Source organism: Squalius cephalus, assembly GCF_949319135.1.
Source record: "Squalius cephalus genome assembly, chromosome: 11".
NCBI lineage: Eukaryota > Metazoa > Chordata > Actinopteri > Cypriniformes > Leuciscidae > Squalius > Squalius cephalus.
The window spans coordinates 15,168,063-15,186,129 of NC_137132.1; the positions used below are offsets into that span (position 1 = coordinate 15,168,063).

Sequence of the window (18,067 nt, forward strand, 5' to 3'; positions counted from 1 at the left end):
ATAAATGTGTTCAGTAATATCACTTTTACTCATTCACACCGCTAATAATGTGTTTGATTGGAGTAGTTTGAGTAACCTGTGTGGAGGAGAATCCTCCATAGGCATTCTGCTGCTTCACAAGCCAGCTGACAATCCTGTTAGCATAGCCCAGATCAGCTGTAGTGACTGAATCTGCAGAGAGAACAGCTAGCAGCACATATGAGCTGATCTCCACTGCCAGAGAATCAGAGTCCTCAGCAGATGCAGACTGAGACCAGTGGAGATGAGACCCTTGAGGACAAAAGACACACGCGTAACTCAATGAGCATGACAAAAAACAATAGTACAGTCATAAAAGACAACAGAAATCATCAGAAACAAACCTCTTACCGTCTGAAATAGCAACATCCAACAGTTTCTTGAAAAGCTGCTGTTGAGTGTCCGTGTCTTTAGCCAGACTGAAAGTGTAGGTGAGCAGAGCAGTGGTGTAAATGTTTTTGACATCCTGAATGACGGACCTCAAGCATGACAATCCTTTAGTGACGACAGGATCCTGTGACAAAAACAGAAACAGACACTGTGAGTGTCATTTTTCTATGAGTTTATACTGTGTTTCCTGAAGATGAACTTACGGTGACTGGAGTTTCCAGTTCAAGCAATGATGCAGTAATGTAGGCAGTCATGGTCACATTATCATTCACTCCACCCTGGAATAAATGAGAAAAAAAAAATAAGGACAAAATTTTTATTTATTTTCAGACCTGGTGTCTACTTGTCACAGCAAATGTTAAGAAACAAACAAAATACCTTCATTCTGTTGTTGAACAAGCTTCCCTGTTGGATAAAACAGCCCTCTGAATCCCGTCTACTTGTTAACCAATTCTTTGCATCCTGAATTTTACCAGGATCAATATATATGTATTTTTGTGCTTTGCCAAAAGACCTCAGGACAAAGGCAGTCAACCTGGTGGTGTGGTAATTTACACAATGTCTTTAGTTGTAGCAGTAATTTTACTCCACTGTTAACCAAAATTGACTGAATTAAAACATAAAAGAATGCAGAAGACAGACGAACTAAATAATCTCTTATAGATATAAGATCTAATATTTTGTACAGTCTGGCTGGGTTTATTGGTAACATTTAATAATTTCTTTGATAAAAAAGTTTTTACCAAGTATTCCCTTTTCCATGACCAAATGTGCTGTATGCTCCATTGTTATGTCTGTAGTTCAGTTGTCTCTGGTATCCTGTTGAGTTTGAAAGTGATTAAACAGTTAATTTGGGTTGATCAAATGTGTCTGAATTCTAACAACCAAACAGTCTCAGTATTTCCTTGACATGATTTATGTCTCTCACCGCTCTTCAGGAAGCCTGTGGCTCTCTCTCGGATGGCTGAGGTGAGCTGCTCTGTGTTCTCCAGATACTGCAGAATGTAAATATTGGGAGAAAGAACTGCCATGTTTTGCTCTCCACAGCCGTACGGCATCCGTAATAATCCGTGAAGATTCCTCAGTGCACGACCCAATATGTCTCCTATAACCCATACAGAAAATAAAACTCACTACATTTTATAAGTTCAAAACCCAATCTCCTCATATATGCTTGTATTTGTAAATGTTACCAATGACTGAAACAGAGGATCTGGCTGATCCCTCTATCACATCTTTAGGGAGAGTCAGAGCCACTTCCTCTGAGAGACTGTCACCTACAAACCAGACAGAAACACATAGCAGTGATCAGCAGAGTAACACTATGGTTTAATATTAAATAACATTAAAATATGTATACATTTTAAATCTATAAGAAAATAATTATGTGGACAAACCCTTTGGACACAATAACCAGCTTTGAGTCTCTGTCTTTTCAGTTCCTTCCGCCTGCACATCAACACATCAACACATCATTTTGACATAAGCAGCATTATGATAAAGGGTAAATGACATCTAAGAGACATTTGACGTGCGCTGACCTGTACAAGCAGACTTCGTGTGACCGTGTCAATACGTCCTCTCTCTGGGACGCTCACAATCTCATTGTCACACACAGTCTGGGACGCCTCTGCTTCTGCACTGACTGTAATATTCACGACTCCTACAACACAAGACATGTATGTGAAGATACAACAGACACAAACACTGAGAAACAATGATTCAGACTGGAAAACTCACCAAGAACAGAAGGAGTGAGGATCCATTTAAAGGTTTTTCTTCCATTAGCACATAGACAGGATGAATACTGATCATCAGAGGAGGCTTTGAGAGTGTAGTCTGAGGACGGAGCTGGAGTCACTTTAACCTGTCAATCAACCACACATGATTAGAGGCATATTTGATATGATTTGATTAGACTGAGTCTGAAATCTCACCATGATGCACTTGGACAGATAGCTGAAGACAGTGGCCTTCAGCTCAAAGATCTCCCCACGGATGATGGAGTAAGGCAGAGAGAGCTCCAGGAAGAAGGGCTGGAAAACTGTCAGCTGAGCAGGAGGAGCGAGACCCAGACCTTCAGAGGACAGACAGAAGACCTCCGTCTCCCAAGTGGTGATGGTGTCAGGAACCGTGACAGGAACCTGAGCTGATCCAGAGTCCCTGTCGTGCAACACAGTACAGTAAAATGTAGTGGAAAGTGTCTTAGTAATGTTCAGTTTCATCTTACAAACTCTTTGCTGGGTATCCATTTACATACCCAACTTCACTGAGTTTCCAGATCCATGTTTCTGGGAAAAAGGTACGAACCGTTTCCACAGGAGATGAAAGCTTTCTTCTTGAATGCATAAGCATGTAATCCACTGTATCTGAATGTGTTCAAATAAACAGTGCTTTCAACAGGCGTAATGATTTTTAGTGAATTCACCCATCAGTATATTTATGCATTTACTTATCCAAAACGCTTTTGTTTGTTTATGCATATGAATCAATTTTAGATGTCAACTATTAACACTCAAACACTGCTATTTAACAACAACAGAACCAGGTGGATTTCCAGTCACATGATTTCATGTTCCTTTAAAGGCTAGAATACACTACACAGGTTGCCAAAATTTGGCAGTGGCAGTTTGCAGATTAGAGTTGACAGATTTCACAGAAAATCGGGGAATATATAATAATAGCTTCAGACTATAATTACATCTAGTTGTAGGATATCAAACATGTTGATATTTTGAGATGATTTTAAAACATACTGTCAATTGTCATGCGTCTCCTAGAAACGAGATGCATGTTTGTATGAGTTTGTTGTGTTTGGAACAACATGAAAGTCTGGTTTTGTGTGATCCGTTTAGTGAGTCAGTGAATCCGTTAGTTCTCTCTAACCATTTAGATAGTCGGCAAGTGCATGATGCTTAATGTTTTAAAATCTTTTCAGAATTGAAAAGTTGTGTAGTGTATTCCAGCCTTCCTGCAATTGTATGTAACAAAAAAAGCATCATATTACAAATTTTAAAAGAACATACTTAATTGATAGTCTCTGTGATAAGTAATTCCACGGTATTTCAGACAAATGGGTTGTCTCACAAGCAAATTCGTTGCCATCTTCAATCCCACATTCTGTCAGACAGCAATTATAAACTACATTAAATGTAATATGAGGCTTGAATGTTTAAAATACAACATTTAAATCCATATTTATTGTAGTTAATTGTAATTATTTTCATTATGTACTACTTCATCCTCTATAAATAACTTCACTAACCATTTAATAAGCAGTTTGTTACCTTCAAGCTGTCATAAACATGGTCTCGTAACACAGCTCGGCGAGGTCTAACTTCTAGGCACTCTGGTGTATCCACAGCATTATAAGGATAACTTGATACTGACTGTACTGGCAGCAGGTTAAAGACCTATGAAGGTAACATTTATATTCAGATTAAAAACAATCTACAGATTTCTTTTTAACATTTTATGTTTTTCTCTAGACAAAAGTTGTTGTTGTTTTTCATTTGATAAGCTATTCATCTACACCTTGTCAACATCCAGACGTTCTCCTGGCTTCAGGATCAGGACGCTCTGATCTACAGCACTGAGGCCACACAGTGAACCAGGCTGAGCTGAGAGCTGGAGAGTGTTTATCTCACCAGGAACCGCTTTAGCAGGAGAAAACTGCAGAGACACCTGTGACAACAACAGAAGGACGTGTCATTTTAGTACTGAACTAGAATGGACTGTGGTCATGTAAATGATTTTGGTTCACTCCACATTGCATCAGAAGCTGACACTATTGAGGGAAACACCTTTCAGAGAGAAATGCTGAAGCCTGATTGAATAACGCCATTGTTCTTAATAAAGCGGCACTGAGCGAAATTACCTCAGAATCTTTCTCCTTCACAAGAACATCTACAAGAAGCCTCTCACCATGATTTATCACCTGCAGTGAACGACAATTCTACTTTGATGCCCTTAGCATTTCGATATCTTCGATGGAAAAAGCTACCAAGCCCTGTGCCGCCTGTTCAGGACCATTTGAGCTCCTGGACAGCCATGACAGTTGCATCTTCTTCCTCAGAAGCCGCTCTGTAGGGAACCGAGCGAGGAGCATGATGATACTATGTCAATATCGGTGTTGGACACAGAGGACTAGTCTCATAGCCCTAAGTGTTGTATTTTCTACGGATTATGACCTGGGCATTGGAGGAGCTGAGTTCTGATCCCGCTGAGCCAAAAAATGAAGCCGGCTGGATAAGTTGTTGCTCAACAAGCCCTTCTACACAACTGTAAAAATCACTGGCAAAGCCTAAACTGCGGCAGCAGCTTCTCAGCCTTGTACTCTATGGCTGTCCTTCAAGTCTTCCAGGCCAAGATGCTGAAGCACTTGGACGAGGCCCTGAACCTGAGATCTTTAGAGAACTCTGAAGTGCGATGGGATGCCTGGTCGTGTTGGACAGACAGTTGTGGCTGAGCCTCACAAATCTCTAAGATTCAGAAAAAAAAACATAACCCTATTTTGCGTGCATGAACACCATTGGCCGTTGTAAGAACAACGGCGTTATTCAATCAGGCTTTAGTATTTCTTCGTCAGCTTCTGACGCAATATCTCTTTCCCTCATCTCAGGGAACCAAAGTTATGTTTAGTAACCGGAGACGTTTTTATACATACCTTGTTTTTGAAACACTTTTCAATGTCGAAATTTTTGCTACTCGCAACAACATTTTCACTGGGCAGAACACAGTATGCCAGAATCTGCAGTACAGGAGCCAGATCTGAACCAACAGACAGTTTGAACGACATTGTGCCACTTGCTCCATTAGAAGACTTCACTTCAATCTTCTCATATCCATGATGAACGATCACTCCTCTGGACAAGACCTGAAACAGACAGATGACACTCTAATAACAAACTGACTAGTGCAGCCAAAAAAAACTGTTAAACAAAAACATCTCTGTAATAATATAAATACTGCACATGTTCTCACCATATAGACAATGTCCGTTTTGAAGTCTTCAACAGTCTCTCCAATAAAATAATACTTGATGGTGGCTGTAAACTCAGAGTCACACTTTAATGGTTGCTCAGTATTCTCTATAATCAGTTCACTTAGTGTTGGGGTGTATGGAGTGGCAGGCTGGAAGAGCTGAACTGTTTTTTCTTCAGTAGAGAAGTAAGGCAGTTGAAAGCGTTGAAACTGAAACTCTGGATATGCACTAGCCTGTTTAACAAAGAATGTGCAGTTATTTTATTTAACAAAGACATAAAATGACCAAACATTGGATGGATGAGCACTGATTATCATACCATCAAGTTAATTTCACTTTTAGAAAGATTAGATGTGTTAAGAGAGAAACTGGCTAGTCCATCACTGTCTGTAGTGAGATTTAGGAGCAGTTTTGAAGTCCACCTTTTACCCTCCAAAAGATAAACTCGTGTGTTTTGAAGAGGTGCTCCTTTTAAGTTTGCAAGTTTGATCTGTTCAAGGAAGAAAGGAAAGAAAAGAAAAATCAGACTAATTTTTTTAAATTTAATAACAATTAACAGCCAGAATTTAGACATACCTTTCCTTCAATAATTGACCCATGTTTATAAATTTCGGGCAGCTCAGTAAATGTAGCTTTACCAGTTTCATATGTCAGAGTTATCATTTCAGACCGCTCCATTGTGTTTTCTGGGAAAACAAACAAATGAATAATATGGTCACACTTTACAATACGAGTGCACTAATATGCATTTATCCATGCTTAACTAATACATAGATAATCCTGAGTTAAAGTGTGACTCGTGAAGAACTAAGCCATTCATTAATGATTGCTGCATCAGCAACTAATAAAGAGTCTAATACTAGAAGTTGATAGGGAATTAATCCATTAGGAGGCATTTAATTCATAGCAATTCATATTTGACTTGACTCTTTTTTTGATGATGCGGCAATAATTAATAAATGCTTAAGTTCTTCATATATTAATTTTGGTTATCTGTACATTAGTTAAGCATGTATTAATGCATATTAGTGCACTCATTTTGTGAAGTGTTACCAATATTTCAAAGGATTAGCAAGTGGTTGTTTGTTCCAAGTGTTCATGTTCTTAGATCTGTCACCTGTTCCTTCTTCTGTTACTTTCCATTTTACAGTAAGATATTCTTTCAGAAATCTCTCATTTGCAGAGTTAAAAAAGACTGATGTATCCAAGGTAAAGGAGGCACAGCCCATCACATTTATTTGCTGGAAGAAACACAAACACAACCATTAAAAACAGTATCGGATGAAAATGTGTTTATAAACATGCTGTAACATAGTCTCATACCTCAGTGGTTTCAACCAAACATGGTGAAATCAAGTCGGGTCGAGAAATATACTTCAAATGTTCCCGGCATACTTCCACCCATGCTTCACCAGCCACTGGTTGCCCAAATGTGTATCTATAAAGTACATGCTTTGGGTTATACTTTTGAAATCGTGCTATATTATAATAAAACACTAATACAGTAAAACAAGATAAAATAAGATAAACATTCACTTACTTCCCGCAAAGCTCTAGATTCATGTTGCTATCACCAAAACTTATTTCTTTTGGAGCTTTCATGGTAACTTCAAACTTAGGTAAAACTGGAAATCAAGTACAGGGAATCAATTCAAAAAGATTTCGAATGAGGTTTAATGCTGTAATAGCTCTCAAAAAACGTTCTGTGATATTGTAACTTACCATACTTCTTCACCTCAAAATTATGTGTGATCACCCGTTCACCAATATAAGCCTTCAGTTTGTACATGCCTTCACGAGCCTCTGGGTTCAACTCATGAGAGCGCTGCAATATCCACCTTGTTGAGGAAATATTTGTCCACTGACCAATCCTGTTATCTTGACTGTCCTGTTTGATCACAAAGAACACACAGTGCAGATAGTTTAGTTATAGTCATCTACATACATCCTGAGTTCCTGACCATTATTTAAAGTCACCATGAAATAGAAATTGACATTTCTGGTGACAGTTTCATCAGAAGGCCCATTTTCCACAAGTAGGTATGATTCTTTAGGGTGTTCATGTAAAGTTTGTAATAAACTTTGGTTCAAATTCCTCAATGGTTGTGTAAAACAACACCCTTTTTACCTCCTCAAAAACAGCTTTGTTCACAGTGACCTGTTTCGGTGCATGTCTCTTTAAATGATAATGAGCAACTGCTCACCCCACCCCTCTCTTCTGTGGGGGGTGTCGAATGGCTGAGGGGGAAATATGCTAATACGGGACAGTCCGTCAGTGGTCGTGGGCGAAGCATGAGCATTATGACATCATAGTGCTTAGAAAATCCAAAAGGCCTGATCATTGAGAGTGTTTAGACTTTTTGAGTATTAAAAAAAAAAAGGAGTCAATGGATTTTTTCCATTGTATGGTGGTTGCGTCCACACACTGCAAAGACATATTTATATGCAAACACCATATAAAAGTGAATTTTGCATCAGATGACCCCTTTAAGGTGTCCGTGTTACAGTGTAATTATACATTTAAGTACTGAGTAATAATAATTAACTACATGCACTTACTCTAGGGTAAGGGTTAGGATGATTGTTTGGTTTTGGGTTAGTTGCATGTAATTGTGCATAACTGATAGTTACTACATGTAACGCATTTAACAAGGACACTGTAAAATAAAGTTTTTTTTTTTTTATGGAATATTGTAATATTTATTATAAATGATTTATTCATGCACATTATTTTTTTTTTTTTTTTATGTGCCCTTGTAATATTTAATCAAAATTACTTCGACTTCCAACTGCAACTGTCAGGACTCTGGTTTGATCTCTTTCTCTTCGCTGTAGTCTTTGTTTTCATTCTTTCCACGCATTTCACATGTGCCCATTTCTCAGTCCTGTCAAGTCTGTCGGTCTAGTTTGTTAGTCTAGTTTAGTTCGTTAGTCGTTAGTCTCCTCTGCCCAGTTAGTGCCGTGGATGCATGTTTTTTTTTACCACACCACACCTCTCTAGAACTGCTCATCCCATTGTTGACTAACTGATTTTCTGGCTCGACATACGCCTGTCTGACCATTCTTCAAATCTGCCCATTTTCAAGTTGGCCTGGAGCCAGGTGGCTCGACCCAGTTTTGTTCTTTGAGTTTAAATAATATTTGATTGAGCATCTGTCTGCTTTTGGGCTCTTCCTAAACATCTCATCTCTTCTCTGATGACGTGTTTACTGGCGGGACAACCTGTCACTCACATGAGATCACAGCAGTAGCAAACCACAACCATCCAATCAATTCCCCATGGACAAAATCAAGTCCCGCCCTACACTTTTTTTTTGGTAGAAAGTAGAAAGACTTCCATTTCAAGCCGACTTCAAGCAATTAGTAATCACATGAATAATAAATAACTGCAAATACAACATAAATTTGAAATGCAAATGTTGTATATGTATATGGCTGTGCAAAAGACGGGTTGTGCTTACCTCCAGCATGACTGCACTGTACTAAAAACGAGAGAACAAATATTAATAATGTAACACAATGCAATATAATTTTTTTAACAATCTATTGTGCAAATCATATATTTATTGTTAAAGCCGGGCAGAGTTTAGCTCCAACTTGCTTCAACACACCTGCCTGGAAGTTTCTAGTAGTCCTAGTAAGACCTTGATTACCTGTTTCAAGTGTGTTTAATTGGGCTTGGAGCTAAACATAAGAGAATTACACACACACAAAAGACTGTTGCTTTTGCTTAAAGGATACAAACCTTTTGATCAATGGGTACAAAACTTTTATCCAGTGTGACAACTCTGAAATTCACTGTGAAATGAGAAATATGTGAAAACATGTGATTACAAACTTTTCACTTGTCATTTCTGAGCTACAGAGCAATATAAGAGGCTCTGAGAAATGCCGAACTGTTTGTCTGTTGTGTCCTGGACATTGCTATTGTTCTTGCATTAATCACATCTCATACAACCACTATGTCACTAACAGTGTGAAACAAATAAAACCTTAGTATTTATTCACAGACCTTTAAATCTCAAACATACACAACTCACCTGTCTGTCCTGGAATATAGATGGGTTTATCAGTCTGGATAAAAGTCGAAGGGTAGTAACGTTTGAACAAGACTTTTCTCTCTTCTGTCATTTTGAAGTTCTTCCCCTGAAGTTCTACCTTCATTGTCTGCACTGATTCTGCTTTTACCTGAGGTGTCTGTTGGGAGACAAGTTACAGTATATCAAACCTATGAATGTTCAATTATGTGTGAATACACATTTCTTGATGACAAACCTGAAAGTTAAAGCAGCGATGAAACTCTTCCTCAGCTTCCTCCTGCAGCAGTAAAGTGCTCTGGTTACCATGAACCAGATGAATGTTCAGGACAAGGCTTTCATTGGGCTTGAGAAGACTTGCACACAGTTTGGCCTCAGATCCAGACCCGATCTCTGCAGGAAACGTCACCATGAAAGATCTGTCGAGAAATATCAAAGCTCTGCAACTTTTGTGTCTTATTCAAGAACAACAAACAGTAAATTTGTGGCTCAATCCATTCACTATATTCACAATGATCGATAAACAGTTACCATTCAAAGTTACTTACGGCCCTGAGGTTTGTCCATGAACAGAGAGGAAGAGGAAAGAAACTAAAAGAAGCCCTTTCCAATCACAATGCTCATTGAAAGCCATGATGAAGGCTGATGCAGAACACACTATGAACACAACTTTGACTGTGTCTTTATTTTAAAGGGCACTCGCCCCAAACAAGCTATTGAGAAATTATTTGTATTAAAATTAATGATTAATTTCTTGAGATTTTGATAAACATTAGTTACAATTGTTGGCACTTCGAGACATTGTGCAAAGGTCCTAAGACATTGCTTAACAACTCCTCCTGATATCATTCACAGTATTGCTTAAATTCTGTAAAATAAAAATAAGCAGTTAGTATCAGTTGTCATCCTCAATGACTATTTATTGATTCAGATGCAAAGCTGATACCTATGTTTGTTTATACTGAAATATAAACAATATAAAATGTCTAGCCTATAAACATATAAAGATTAGATTGTATCCGCATTTAGTTTTTAATGAAATTGTTTCATCATTGTGGTTATGTAATCAGTGAAAAACCATGGTCACTGACCTGTTGGCCCTGTTTACACAGTAGTTAACTTACACCCATTTTTATGTGTGAGAGGGGCTACCGGTCATTCTGTATTAGAAATCAATTGAAACAGTGTTTCTTAACCATTTGTTCACAAATTGTGCTGAAAATGTCATGAAAAGGTTGGTCATAGTCCTTAATTTGTGTAATAAACAATTTTCAATGTTACACCTTAAAGGGATAGTTGTCCCGTGTAGTGTGTTTTGATTCATGATAGGATTTCTAGTGTTTTGCTGTCAGTGTGTTTAGTTCAGTCTTTCTCCGTCCCCTGCCTGTTTGTATCCGTGGTTACTGATTTGATTTGAGTTTCAGTTCAGGGGCCTGTTTCAATAAAGAGGTTCAACCAACTCTGAGTTAAAACTTGAACTCTGAGTTGATTTACCCTGAAATGGGAAACTCTGAGTTTTCGGTTTCAAAACAGCTGAAACGAGTTAGTTCAATCAACTCTGAGTTGACTGACTCTGAGTTAAGTGCTTGCACCACAACTATAAAAAGCCATTATCAATGGGGCGCAGATATTATGAGTCACCATGGCAACAGCGGCAGAAAAAAAGAGGTCTGCATATTTTTCACCAGCAGAACTGGATGTGCTTATGCAAGCATATGGTGAGTACGAACACATATTTAAATTAAAAAAAGCAACACGGCTGCAGCGGCGAAGGACAGAGAGTTAGCTTGGGAGAAAATAGCTGCTCGAGTCAATGCGTCAGTTTACATTTTAATTACTGTTATACAGTGTTGGGTGTAATTAATTACTAAATAATCCAAATACTGTAATTTAATTAAAGGGATTACTCTTAATTCTTCTGTAATTTAAAATAAAATCTGCTGTAATTGCATTAAATGCTGCATAGACTATAGAACAATTCTTTATAAAACAATAGTGGATTTAACATCAAATTTTAAAAAGGTATATTTTTAATGTAACCTTCTCCCTCTACACACTTTGGTCAATTCAAGAATAATTCATGCAATTTATTGTTTATTTTAAAGCATTAAAAGTGCAGTTTCTTGTCTGTCCTTGTATTGTTCAAGTGGTTGAGGTTGATAAGGGATTTAGAAAGTAATAATTAGTAATAAGTAGACCAATACTTTCTAGAGATAGTAATTATGACATTAATCTAATTAGACTGTTGAAGATGTCATTTGTAGTAATTAATAACTATTTTAGAGTAACTTACCCAACTGTTATAATATCAGAGGTGAAACTGGAAGAACAGTTTGTTATTAAACCTAATTTTAATTTTATCCTGCAGGCATTAAAAGAACATGGCAGCAGCTGAAAATGAAATATAAAAACATAATTCAATCAGGTAAGGCTTGAGCATACCATAGGTGTAGGATACCTGACTTTACAAACATTTGACATATTAAATAACTAAATAGCATCCAGTGTCTAGCAGTGCAGCAGCATTTTTGACATAGGTCTAAATGTTCATTCTCATTTGACTTCTACTCAGCCAACAGAAAGAAGGCAGAGGCTCGCAAAACGGGGGGAGGACCTGCAACACCACCTCTGACAAATGCAGAGGAGATGGCCCTGAGCCTGAATGCTGGAAGGCCAATGGCTGAGGGAATTCCTGGAGGGACTTCATCAGAGCCAGTCACTCCCGAAGATTCAAGTGCCTTCATAAAATGTAATGAGGTCTACCTATGTGTTATTTTTTATAGGCTATTTGTGATATTTCCATTTATATTACTTTGGGTTTTTCGTTGGTCCCAACAGATTCTGATGGTAATATCAGTCTTTTGGAGCCTCCTGTCCCAACAGAACCCCAGGCAGTTAAAAGTAGCACTCAATACACCAGAAATGATGACAAATAGTATTATAAAGTGTACTCAACCAAATGCTCAACTTCGCAGGATGATGAAGAAACAGTTTCTGCTGCCACAGAGAGGCCTATAGAGGTAATGTTAATATAATGTGTCTACACATCTACACATTCACATTTCTTCACATTTTTTTTCAACGGGCCTGGTTCAGGTTCTGGGTAAGAGGTAATTAGTGTTGGTCGGCATACATTGCATACATACATACATTGAAATAAGTGTATAGGACATACATTTACTCACCCCTTTCCAGCCTGCTGCTCAGGGTTGACTCACGATACATTCGTGAGTCATGAACAGAGCCGGGCCACTTGGCCTCCACATTTGTGATGATATGTGCAGCATCACATATGATCTTGACAGTGCAAAGAATGAGACATGTTACAGTATTGTGATGTAGTCTTTGACCATTAGAAACAGTAGGCTGTCAGTGTACCTGCACATTAATACTGTGGATGGACCTCCTGTTGACATAGTCAGCTTCATTTTCGGAAGGTGCAATGATGGGAATATGTGTGCCATCAATCCATCCAACCACATTGGGAAATCCTAAAAGGAATTCTAATTATTAGGTTAATTCCAGGGGTCGCAGCATGATGTTCTTAACTGAACGCCATTTATCAAGTTAGCCTCATTTAAACCGATTTCTACACCACTGACCTGCAATCCTGTGAAACTCCTCTTTGATGGCTCTCACGGGTTTGTGCCCAGGAAACAACACAAACATTCTCAGAAAGCACTTAAGAGTGAGGCACACTTTCCTTACCGCTCTGCATACAGTAGCCTTACTAATGTGTTCTGCATCCTCGATGTTATACAGAAAACTACCATTTGCAAAGAAACTTAAAGCAACACAAAGCATCTGCTCGGAAGAGCATGGCCATGATGGCTGATGTTACTGATGTAAGGATGGATGAGATTATGGATGTATCTAATTGACTGTAAAGAAAAGCGGTACCGCTCAAATAAAACTGCATAGGGATATGACAAAAAATCCACTCCCGACGTAAATGTAACTCCCTACGAATTAATGCATCCTCTTCATCTACAGGATCGTCCATAAAAGGACATGCCATTTAATTCACTTTGATGCTCTCTGCGTGACTGAAATGTGCGCAATGAACGAATGTACCGAAAGAATGAATGAGGTGTTTAAACACTGCTTCTTCTTTAAAAAAGTGGAGGAGACCGAAAGAAACACTGGGTTTACCAAAGAAAACCTGCTCCCGACCAGGGGTGCGTTTCCCGAAAGCATCGTTGGCCAACTATGGTCGCAAGTTCCGTCGTTACCAATAGAGTTCAATGGACATTGCGATGAACTTGCGACCATAGTTGGCCAACGATGCTTTCGGGAAACGCACCCCAGGTTAGGTTCACAGAGTAAGTTACCATGGTAACTGACTCTGAGTATAAGTTCTCTTTCAGAAACGGGCTTGACTTACTCTGCTTTCTCGGGTTTGCTACCTCCCATTCTGAAACGGAAAACCCAGAGTTTACCTCATTTCAGGGTTAACATACTCAGAGTTTTCACTTAACCTCCTTTCTGAAACAGGCCCCAGGTGTGTCTCATTAATTAGTCTCATTAGTTCCTCTGTTTGATGTCTATTTTAGCCTTTAAGCCTTTTGTTTCTTCCAGTTCTTTGTCAGTTCTATGTTGTTCTGTTCCTGGGGCCTATATCATGAAGCTGGTTTAGGTGGTGTGATGGATTTTAATTAATCAACTTTAATTAATCAACTAACATTTGTTTTTCTTGCAGGAACAACATTCATATGCTTTTAATGTTTCCAAACTCTTTGGGGAAAACTTGTGACTTTGACTATGCGTATGTGTGTATAAAAATAACATGGTTTGGGAAATGAAACTAGACAGTCTATTAGAATCTTGTGATTAACAAATGAAGTCATCATTAAAACAGAGATTGCTTGTGCCAGTGACAGAGGAAAAAGGTTGGGGCTTTTGAACCAATTGAACCAATCATATTGAAGGTGACATGTTAGTCTTATTTGTTTTCTCGATTCTATAAAAACTGTTGTATCTGTGTTTTACGGTGGGATTCTCAATGGAATTTGTCTGAGATCCTGCTTCTTGGGAAAGATTCCCTGAGAACTGCTCGGGAAGATCTCCTGGCCGTGATTAAAGCATTTAAAGGACATTTGCAGGTCTGTTTTCGATTTATTCCTGCGCAGGAAGCTAGTTTAGGAAGTAAGTTAGTTTAGGGGAACAAGTTAAGACTAGGTGACTTATTGAGTGGGGACGTCGATTTGTAGACGAGACCCAGATACTGAGTGGGGACGTCGATTTGGAGACGAGACCCAGATATTGAGTGGGGACGTCGATTTGGAGACGAGACCCAGATACTCAGTGGGGACGTCGATTTGGAGACGAGACCCAGATATTGAGTGGGGACGTCGATTTGGAGACGAGACCCAGATAGTTAGGTTTAGGGAAAAATCCACTACAGTGGCTAGCCAGCTATGTTTCAGTTTAGTTCGCGCCAACCCTGGGTTTTAGGCACCATGAAAGTGGTTTGGCTTTTAGCAGTGTTCATAGTAACTTACACTCACCGGCTAACCTGGTCATTATTTAAAAAAGAAAGTGCAACTATCACATATTTTATAGTGAAACTAATATTTTACGGTAATTTCATTATCAAAAGATGATATTCCCAAATACATGGTTGAGAAAGGGACTAAATATCTTTCTGAAAATCTAAATTTTATAATCACTATGCAATGAAAATGTATTTACTCTTTGATTTTGTGACAGGGAGGACATGTTTTTTGGTTTGCCCATACATTGTCTGCTTGCAGTTAATTTATAAAGTGCTGGAGCTTGACCAACATGCATTTCTAACAACCTATGGTCTCCTTAATACAACAAATATGAAGTTAAATGGAAAATCTCAGCTTTTTATTTGGGAAATTGTGAAGTCTCAAAGGCACTCTATGGTGATATTGAGTCCTCTAATGGTGCATTACATTTATAATGCATGATGTTGGAACACATGTAAAAGGCACACTGATGGACTGTGATAGCTGAGGCTCTTTTAAGAAGACAGGATTTGGTTAAAAAGTAAAAGGATGAAACTCCTACGAATAGTAAAAACAATCAGAAAGATTAGGGTGTATCCACATTGTTTTTTCTTCTCCTATACCCTTTCTGAGTAATAGTAATGAGTAATATTGTTATGTAATGCATCCGGCAATGCATTCCACGCCCCAGCACACACACACACAATATAATGCTATAAAGCCCTATGAAATCACATTACTATCGATTTCGCTCATTTGAGCCCTGCCCACAATGTTAGATGATTCTCTCAATCTCAAATAACTGATATACAAGGATTATTCATCCAAAAGCGCAAATATATTCAAGTAACAATGTTCAAAGGTAAGAGCTTTAGAATTATTTTCTTCAACCTGTTGAACCTGTGAAAATTTTGAACAGAAAAACTGTCTATGAAAACAGCTCAACTAGATACCAGTTTTCTGTGTATGTCAACAGATGACTTTGATGTTGTCCTCTTTAAGTATTGTTAAGTTAGTTGTGTCATTTATGTTTTTAAAGACAAAATAATAAATATTACAAAAGTTTGTTTTTATTGTCTTGCACAGAGAGCCATTTGCACATTGAAATGATTATCGCTGTCCTCCTGATCCCGGGTAAGAGCCACATAGAAGATCTACATCTCACTCTTTAAATAGTGCAAATGTATCAGATACATTTTAAAAATGTTCACACCAATACAAAAAATCAAGGGTGAAATTTTGCAACAAATCAAAAGGTTTTCTGAAATGTTCTCTAAAGTTATATGCGATATGTTTGCTTGAAATAGTTTTGGTGTGAACCTTTTGCAGCATATAGGCCAGCAAGTTTACTGTGTCCTTAATGTGATTTGATAAAAGTCTTCAAGATCAAGTTTTTTAAATCACCCATTGTCTCTATACACTTACATATTGTTTGTCATTCAAAAAAATGTGTATCCTTTAATAATAATAAAGGAATGATAATTTTCCTTTAAAGGAATTATAACACTATTATTTTGCTTTCCAGAGATCACAATTTACTTCAAATCTACTTATATGTAATACCTTAATAACAAGTACATAAGATTGATTGATTGATTTATTGTTTATTTTCTGTATTTTTTTTCTCAGCTGTCTATTCTGAAAATAAAATAAATTATGGAACATTCTCAGCATGTGTCTACAAAAACCAAAGCCTAAAGGTTGAATGTCTTTACCCACCTTGTGACGACAACACACCCTTTAACTGCGACTTGTATGAAGTTGAAGAAAACACAAGAACGCAAATTGGCAGCTCAAACCAGACAATGGTAAACGGCAAAGTTTCATACTTAAATGCTACATCTGGAAAATGTCTACTCATTATCAAAGATCATGCCACCATTTACCATAACAAGACCAAGATTTACACATGCTGTCTGTCACGAAGAACAAGTAAAGAAGAGAAGAACCTGACTGTACAATACAATAAGAAAAGAAAAGGTTAGTGTCAGTGTCAGTGTAAAGGATTTGATCACAATGAAATTGACAGGAAAATAATGGTAAATATGCAAAAATATGTGAAAGATACAGATGACCTTATCATTCATTTCCTTAAAAATGAATGAGGTTGGGGGAAACACTAAATTTGGAAACATGGGCATTCTGTGATAAACAGAATGCTTTATTCTTTCTAAATTGTTAACCTGCAGTTAAAAAGCAGGTTTGAACATTTCATAACACTTGCTAAAGATGATTATTTATGCAAATTTAGGTAATGAAATGTGCTATATTTGTTGTTGTTTTTTAATCAGTGCATTATCCTACACCCTTTAACAGATTAAGCCTTCTTTTTACTTTCAGAGCCCAAGGCCTGTCCCTCAGGTGGACCATTCCTACATGTCTCAAGACTGCTGTGGTCAATGGCATTTCTTTTCTTCCAAACGTACTTGTAAAATCAAACGTTTTTCCCCACTCAAAACCTATACTCAAAACCAACTCATAAGAGTGGAGTGTGCATAGGAAACATTGTGGAAACCATTAAATAGGAGATTATACTTAAACGTATTAGGAACACACAACCACTGAAGGTGTTTATCTGTTCAGTAGCTATAATATACTTACTGCATTGTCCAAATTATGTGCTTTTATGTGTTTGGCCCTGGGTCTAAAAACCACACTTTTCATGCTCTTTCTACTTAATTTTTTTCTATTTCAACAATGCCCAACAGTGTATGCATGCATCATGAGACAATTTTGTGTGTGTTTTGGACGGGTCGCGGGAATGGGGGTGTTTCATTAATAATATTATTATCATTAGTGTTTTTGTTGTTGTTATTAATAATTGCTCATATACCAAATACAAAGTATTTATTCAATTTCCGCGTGTGTGTGTCTGTGTGTGAGAGAGAGAGAGAGAGAGAGAGAGAGAGAGAGAGAGAGAGAGAGAGAGAGAGAGAGAGAGAGATTATGACTGGTGTTGTTTATTGTAAGTGTCTGTTGTCTTTTTTGGACTGGTTGCCTTCCACCTGCACTGTCTCTTCCTCTGTCTCCTCCTCTAAAGGGCCTACCCTTTTCACCACCTTCTCTGGGCCAGCATCCTCTAACCTGGCCTTTTCAGGGGACTTTCCTCTCAGGGCGAATGACAGGATGCTTAATTGCTTTTTAACTGACATATTTGAAAGACA

At 37.9% G+C, this 18,067-nt stretch overlaps 2 protein-coding genes across 4 annotated transcripts in view; one reads left to right on the forward strand and one right to left on the reverse strand.

The window, feature by feature from the left end:
- Window positions 1–10,106, reverse strand: part of LOC307166844 (alpha-2-macroglobulin-like) — a 38,458-nt gene extending 28,352 nt beyond the window's left edge. For 2 of the 3 annotated variants that reach the window (XM_079885549.1, XM_079885547.1), the window contains exon 1: window positions 9,978–10,104. In XM_079885549.1, coding sequence (XP_079741675.1) covers window positions 9,978–10,063 — 86 coding nt within the window. In that variant the 5' untranslated portion in view covers window positions 10,064–10,104. Of the gene's footprint in view, window positions 1–76; window positions 271–369; window positions 533–611; window positions 687–786; window positions 944–1,151; window positions 1,228–1,336; window positions 1,514–1,601; window positions 1,686–1,805; window positions 1,858–1,949; window positions 2,072–2,148; window positions 2,276–2,345; window positions 2,572–2,668; window positions 2,778–3,434; window positions 3,529–3,695; window positions 3,822–3,942; window positions 4,093–5,074; window positions 5,285–5,391; window positions 5,626–5,711; window positions 5,883–5,968; window positions 6,079–6,509; window positions 6,634–6,715; window positions 6,831–6,932; window positions 7,018–7,114; window positions 7,281–8,853; window positions 8,875–9,137; window positions 9,191–9,432; window positions 9,590–9,667; window positions 9,849–9,977 lie in introns of all 3 variants that reach the window. The other variant, XM_079885551.1, reaches the window with a different exon arrangement.
- A 965-nt stretch (window positions 10,107–11,071) lies between these two features.
- On the forward strand, window positions 11,072–17,564 carry LOC307167815 (uncharacterized protein; the record flags this gene model as incomplete). Its single annotated transcript, XM_079887120.1, has 8 exons — window positions 11,072–11,147; window positions 11,798–11,854; window positions 12,002–12,178; window positions 12,268–12,330; window positions 12,405–12,449; window positions 15,990–16,037; window positions 16,533–16,883; window positions 17,244–17,564. 5 exons carry the CDS (start codon window positions 11,072–11,074, stop codon window positions 12,407–12,409), a joined length of 378 nt encoding a protein of 125 aa, XP_079743246.1. The 3' UTR covers window positions 12,410–12,449; window positions 15,990–16,037; window positions 16,533–16,883; window positions 17,244–17,564.
- Window positions 17,565–18,067: the final 503 nt, after the last annotated feature.